The sequence below is a fragment of the Prunus dulcis genome, chromosome 2, assembly GCF_902201215.1.
Source record: "Prunus dulcis chromosome 2, ALMONDv2, whole genome shotgun sequence".
Classification (NCBI taxonomy): domain Eukaryota; kingdom Viridiplantae; phylum Streptophyta; class Magnoliopsida; order Rosales; family Rosaceae; genus Prunus; species Prunus dulcis.
The window spans coordinates 18698123-18705609 of NC_047651.1; the positions used below are offsets into that span (position 1 = coordinate 18698123).

The 7487-nt window shown below is 38.6% G+C and overlaps 1 protein-coding gene across 1 annotated transcript; it reads left to right on the forward strand.

The window, feature by feature from the left end:
- Positions 1-397: 397 nt before the first annotated feature.
- LOC117618971 (exportin-2) lies at positions 398-6046 on the forward strand. The gene is made up of 2 exons (XM_034348771.1): positions 398-3609; positions 5611-6046. The coding sequence occupies exon 1, from the start codon at positions 691-693 to the stop codon at positions 3607-3609; it is 2919 nt and encodes a 972-aa protein (XP_034204662.1). The 5' UTR covers positions 398-690; the 3' UTR covers positions 5611-6046.
- Positions 6047-7487: the final 1441 nt, after the last annotated feature.

Consider the following 7487-nt stretch of genomic DNA (forward strand, 5'->3'; position numbering starts at 1 on the left):
AGAGAGAGAAAATAGTATTTCAATTTTTAAAAGTTTTTATTTATTTTTAACATAGGATATGACTATTTTGCCCTCATATTTAATGGCAAATTGAATGAAATGTTGTGGATTTAGACGGCGAGGGGAAATTGGCGAAAAAAGAAGTTCATATATTTAGTTTTCTAAAAAAAAGTATATGGAGTAAATTAAAAGTTAAGTACAAGTTTAATGGGCAAATCAACAGTTAAACTTTCTAAATATCATTAACTTGATCCAAATTCTTAATTAGGATAACCAATAACAAAAATATATTTAAAAATTAATTAATTAATAATTAATTAGGTTTATTTGGGTATAAAAATTCCCTATTATAGTTAGGGTTAATTTGTACTTCTATAAAGAATAAAGAAATTTCCGCATAAAACTTTCACCTTCACAACCTAAATACGACATCGTTTAGAACCAGGGCGAAGAAAGCATCCCAACTTTTCTTGGTCAGCAGTACTCAGTTCACAGACCAAAACCCCAAAATTAAAATCCCCGAAAATCTTTCGTTTTTCCCTCTCGCCAAACTCTCTTCTCTTTCAGTTACTTGCGCAAACACCTTTGGCTCACATTCAAAATCTCCACATCTCGCATAAACCCTAGTCCAGTAGCAGTCTCCCTGCAGACAAAACCCTAGGGAAACGACAGAGCTTCAAAAACCCATCAATGGAGTGGAACGCCGAAAACTTACAGTTCCTCTCTCAGTGCTTCCTCCACACTCTCTCTCCAGCCCCGGAGCCTCGCCGCCGAGCCGAGGCTTCGCTCTCCGAGGTCTCTCAACAAGCCAACTACGGCCTCGCAGTCCTTCGCCTCGTCGCCGAACCCACCGTCGATGATCAGATCCGGCAGGCCGCCTCCGTCAACTTCAAAAACCACCTCAAGGCCCGATGGGCCCCCGATTCCTCTTCCGACGACGAGCACTCTATCACCGAAGCCGAGAAGGAGCAGATCAAAGCCCTTATCGTCTCCCTCATGCTCTCTGCTGCGCCCAAAATCCAGGGCCAACTCAGTGAAGCACTAGTCCTCATCGGCAAGCACGATTTCCCAAAGCGGTGGCCCGCTTTGCTCCCCGAGCTCATTTCCCGCCTCCAGAACGCTTCGAGCGCTGGCGACTACGCCGCCATTAACGGTATTCTCGGCACTGCTAACTCTATATTTAAGAAATTTCGGTATCAGTACAAGACCAATGATCTTTTGCTTGATTTGAAATACTGTTTGGACCATTTTGCCGCACCCCTTTTGGAAATTTTCATTAAAACTGCGAATTTGATTGAGTCTGCCAATTCCGGTGGTGGGTCCGTTGTTGTGCTTAAGCTGCTGTTCGAGTCGCAGAGATTGTGTTGTAGGATTTTCTACTCATTGAATTTTCAAGATTTGCCTGAATTTTTTGAGGACCATATGAATGAGTGGATGAGTGAGATGCAAAAGTATTTAACCACTAATTATCCAGCGCTTGAGAGTAGTGCTGATGGGCTTGCCGTGGTTGATGAGTTGCGCGCAGCCGTGTGCGAGAATATTAACCTTTATATGGAGCAGAATGAGGAAGAGTTTCAAAACTTCTTGAATGGTTTTGCTCTTTCTGTGTGGAATTTATTGTCGAATGTGTCTCAGGTGTCGAGCCGTGATCATCTTGCTGTTACAGCTATAAAGTTTTTGACCACCGTTAGCACAAGTGTGCATCATAATCTTTTTGCTGGAGAGGGAGTGATACCACAGATTTGTCAGGGCATTGTGATCCCTAATGTGAGGTTGAGGGATGAGGATGAAGAATTGTTTGAGATGAACTATATTGAGTTCATTAGAAGGGATATGGAAGGTAGTGATCTTGATACTAGGAGGAGGATTGCATGTGAGCTTCTTAAAGGGATTGCTACCAATTATAAGCCACAGGTTACCAATTTGGTTTCTGTACAGATACAGAATTTGCTAAGCTCTTTTGCTGCAAACCCAGTTGGGAATTGGAAGGATAAGGACTGTGCTATATACTTGGTTGTATCACTTGCTATTAAGAAGGCTGGTGGTACTTCTGTTTCGACTGATCTTGTTGATGTTCAGAACTTCTTTTTGACTGTAATTGTTCCAGAATTGCAGAGTCAGGATGTGAATGGGTTTCCAATGCTTAAGGCTGGTGCACTGAAATTTTTCACAATGTTCCGGAACCATATACCAAAGCCTATGGCATTACAGTTTTTTCCGGATTTGATTCGGTTCCTTCGTGCCGAGTCAAATGTTGTTCACTCTTATGCTGCAAGTTGTATGGAGAAACTTTTGCTTGTAAAGGATGAGGGTGGAAGAGCAAGATATACTTCAGCAGATGTTTCTCCTGTGCTGCCACAACTGATGACCAACCTCTTTGAGGCCTTGAAGGTTCCAGAATCTGAAGAAAACCAATATGTAATGAAGTGTATTATGCGAGTTCTCGGGGTTGCAGACATCTCTCGTGAGATTGCTGATCCTTGCATTACTGGGTTGATATTAATTCTCAACAAAGCTTGTGAAAATCCCAAGAATCCAGTATTTAACCACTATATTTTTGAGTCGCTTGCTGTTCTTCTGAAGCGTGCATGTGGGAAGGATGCCTCTCTAATATCAATTTTTGAGAGAAGCCTATTTCCCAGCCTCCAGAAGATATTGGGTGAAGATGTGACTGAGTTCTTTCCTTATGCATTTCAGCTGCTAGCTCAACTAGTTGAGTTGAATAGGCCACCAATTTCACCGGCATACATTCAGATTTTTGAGATACTTTTGACTCCTGACTTATGGAGAAAGGCTTCTAATGTTCCTGCTCTTGTGCGATTGCTTCAAGCATTCCTTCATAAGGTACCGCATGAACTCAATCAAGAGGGGAGGTTGACACAGGTGCTTGGGATATCCTATAAACTTGTTTCAGCTCGTAACACAGATGAACAGGGTTTCTATGTGCTAAATACTATTATTGAAAGCCTTGATTATAGTGTGATTGCGCCTTACGTTGGCCAAATTTGGAGTGCCCTTTTCACCGTGCTCCAAGACAAACAAACAGGAAGGTTCATCAAGTCTCTCTTGATTTATATGTCACTCTTTCTGGTCAAGCACGGCACTAAAAACCTTGCAGATACAATGAATGCTATTCAGGCCAACATATTTCAGGTGATCTTGGTGCAGTTTTGGATATCCAATCTTAAGCTTATTACAGGAGTCATTGAGACTAAGTTGACTGCAGTTGCATCAACTAGACTTCTATGTGAATCTCCAGCCCTTCTGGATGCTGCAGCTGTTGAACATTGGGGGAAAATGCTGGACAGTATTGTGACCCTTCTTTCACGGCCCGAGCAGGATAGGGTTGAAGAAGAACCAGAAATGCCTGATATTGCAGAAAATGTGGGTTATTCTGCCACCTTTGTTCGTCTTCACAATGCTGGGAAGACAGAGGATGACCCTCTGAAAGATATAAGGGATCCGAAGGAATTTTTGGTGACTTCTTTGGCTAGGCTTTCTGCAATTTCCCCTGGCAGATACCCTCAAATCATCAATCAATATCTTGACCAAACCAATCAGGCAGAACTACTTCGTCTCTGCAGCTCTTATAATTGTGCAATTGTTTGAGTGAGTATGCATCTGAAGTTAAATTTTCTTGCTTTATTAATTATGGACCGTTTTCTATTAGGCCTGATGTGTATGAATCATGTCGTTATTACAATTTGGAATTGTTTGTGATATATTTATATTCTGAGTCTCTGACAATAGTTTGTTGAATAGGCATGTGAAACACAATGAGGATTAAAGTTGAGTCGGTGCTAGACTGAATTATATTTATAAAAGGTTGTTTCCTTGTTATTTGTTTCTCATTATCTTATACTAATTAGAAACTGATTATGTGCACTGACCGTCAGCAACGATTTACCTTAGTCTCTCTTTTCCATGATATGCTCTCCTTCCCCTCTCTGATATGTAACCAGAGTTGCTTTTTAGAAAATATGTATCCGTCTCTTTATATCATTGCTTTTACCTTCATAGAGTGTTATTCTTTTTCAATCATCCACACCATATTTCTCAGTGATGTGTACTCATAAGAATTTTTGTGCATCTTATGAGATATTTAGTCAAATACCCATTCTTAGCACTAAAACTATAAATAAACCCTACACTATTTAATTTCTATAAACATACCCCAAAAAAACCCAAAAAATAATAGCTGGCCCTATTGAATTTAATTTTAATTATTAAATAACTTTGATACCCATTGAGTGTTTTGGGCTGTTTTATGAGGTTTTTGGGTTGGTTTGTTTTAAGAAATCAATGGCAGTTTTGTAATTTAAAAGAAGTTAAAAGCCTTATTGTTATGTTGTAAATGGGTTTTGGGTGTGTTTCTAAAGTCCATTTCATATAGGGTTTTTTTATAATTTAGGCTCCAATATTGGGTATTATAGTGAATCTCCCTTGATATATGAGATATTGTCCATCAGCTAAGAACATATGTGCATTGGACCCTAAAGTTACCCATTGTATAAAAATCCAGGAATACATCTTGTTTAGGCAAGTGCTGTGAGCATCTTTGATTCATGTTGCAAATACTGCCACCAAGAAACTACAGATTTAAAGTAGGATGAGAATGAAAAGTATCACTTGCTTGGAAATATTCATTGATTAAAGTGTAAACAAAAGTTAGTTGAAAATAGATGGTGAGTCTGGGGTATTAACAGTGGCCAAGGAGCATTAGACTTCGGTGTTTTGTGATTTGTAGGTACATTTTTATGGTGAGTGTTTTTGTGGTTTGCAAAAACTTTTTTAGGTTGAATGGGACTGGTTTGAGGTTTGAGTATTGCCAGAAATTGGTTTGCTCATGGTGTGACAGGAGGAAAGCAACAGCCTTGCTGATGAGTTGACTATTAGTTGTGCTTCCTTGGCCAGTTTTGTGAGTATGTGAAATAATGATGTATGTCTTGGTTTCATTTCTGCACTAGAGGAGGGGTCTTTATGGCTGATATTTAGCCTTGTTGGTTCAATGCTCAATTGGTTTCCCCAAGTCACAGTGAAATTTTACCTGGAAATATTGGTAATGATGGATTAGTTGGTCCTGTAGGTCTTTGAAACATCTGAAACCTGCTCAAACCTTTTTTAAGCTCTGGCTGTATTTGTCTTCATTTCTCAATCTAGCAATGTTAGTCAGCCCACGAGTGAGTGTGTTACGAATTTCCCTGCGTTCCTGTTTGTGTATGTTACAGTTATGTATGACAAATTTTCCTTTGTCTTTGATGCCATATCTTCCTCTATTGTGGTAAATATGATTAGGCACGTTTATCTATATTTTCAATATAGTTGTTGAAGTTATCCCAGTATGCCATGCATAACATGTAATTGTAACCTTTTTTGTTGGTAATGTATATTTCTTCTTGTACTAGCTTGTTAATGGCATGTATGATATGCGAAAATTTGTTCTGTCTATCTGTGTGAGTGCATAAACCAGTCAACTTACTGCTCCTCTTTTGTACAGTTTTACCCCCTTTAAATCTTTGTTTTATGTTCTATTTTAGTTTCTGTTCAATCGAAATTTAATTCGTGCCACCACTTCAAGAAATCATCTAAACTTCGTTTGTGAACTTCCAGAATTTTATGTGGCGATGAAGATGTGGACTATTTTTGTTTGAAGTTTCAACAAGTCTTGGTCAGCATGCATGTGTGAGCAAACGTATACCATCTTGCAGTCTATTGGTTTGGATGATTCTCTTCATCTCTGCAACTTTTAAGATCTTCAGCAGAAATGATGCGGGATTTTTGGTTACACTTCTCTGAGTGGATCTACCGTGCACAGCAAGCACCCGCTGGTTAATTGGATTTTGGGTTTTAAATCATACATCATCATGGGTTATTTCTTTGTGGCTTCCTGCCCTTTCTCAGCATGCATTTGTCTAAAAATGGTAGATCTGTATTGTTATCATGTAAGTTTGTTTTTGTTCAGTAATATTGCATGTATGCATTATTTCACCACCGTCTTCTCAAAAAGATTTATATAAAAGAAAGTTATTGCATCATTTTAAGTTAAGAAGGTTGGTCATTTTTCTTGTTTAGCAACTAGCAAGTGTGTGCAGAGACCAAAAATTAAAGTAATCATTTTGCCTTGCGTTTTTGAGAAATGAAACTTTAGATAATTTGCTAAACCATGGAGAACTGGAAGCCTTTAGGTCTGAGGAAGAAAAGAAAAGAAAAGAAAGCTTTACGTTCAACTTTGTCGATGCCGAAGAAAGGAAGTTTTAGCGGAAGCATGCTTGCAGCACTAATGCAAATAATGTGCATATTGTGTTAGTGCACTGCATTCTCGAGCACCCTGCAATCTGTGGTTCCCAATGGACAAGGCACCTCAGAATCTTGTTCAGAAGATTGCAAATGTTTTGGTTGGCCAGCTTACTTAAAGTTGTATTTGTTGGAGTTGAAAATGTCGTTGTTAGAGCATTACTCTAATATATGGGGAGGGAGATTGAACTCGGGTTCAAAAGATGGACATACTGCATTAGCCAACTAGTTTAATGCCCAAGTGCTGATAGAATGATATTTTAATTTCTCAGCCAGTTGGTAAGATGTTAAAAGGCTCTGCAACTGAAGTTATAAGCTAAACAAGTGCTAAAAGCCTTCTTAGATGTTAATTAATTACACAAATATTATGGCCTTAACTGACATCATGCACTTGCCATGCCCACGTAAGTTTTGAAAATGTATTTAAATCTTTCTTAAGCCAACGCCAACCATCGTTGCTATCAGCTTTATACCATGACTCTTGAGATAACAAATAAAATAGCCATCGTCTCATAGGACCAGGCCCAAAAGGTTCTTCCTTTGATGTAACAAAAACACAAAAAAACAAAAACAAAAAAAAACAAAAAAAGGTTTCTGTGGGATTCTTTTCCTCTCTTTCCCTATTGAATGCTGATCAAATAAATGAAATGTAACTAGGTTTTTTTTATTTTTTTAATCAACTAATGATTTTCGTAAACAAGCACTAACCATCTACATAGCAGTGTTTAACGAAATGTGTTATGCGATAATCAAATTATGATCAGCTAATGCTATGAAGTTTGCTGGACTGCCTAACTGACTTCCACTAAAACCTTTTCTTTTTTTTTTTTTTGGTAATCTTTTCTTGGAGGATTAATTAGTGTATGGTTGACATAACATAACTATGTCTTTTTAAGTGCATGATATCATGTTCCTTACCAGCAAGCCTTCTCCAATCCAAATATTGATACCAAAGAAAAACTATGATTGGTCATGTCTTATGGGGACCCCGCCAAATGGTCCCAGGGATGGCCAGTGGTCCCCACATCTATGCCCTGATAACCTACCATCATCATCACCAAGTTGATGGTCCAAAGGCCATTTTAGTAATTTCGTTAATCTACTTATAGTGGTAGTGGTGTGACTTCACCTAATCCCTTTGACCAATTCTTTGCCATCTATATGCGTATGTGTATGGCTTGTATTCTGTGTTT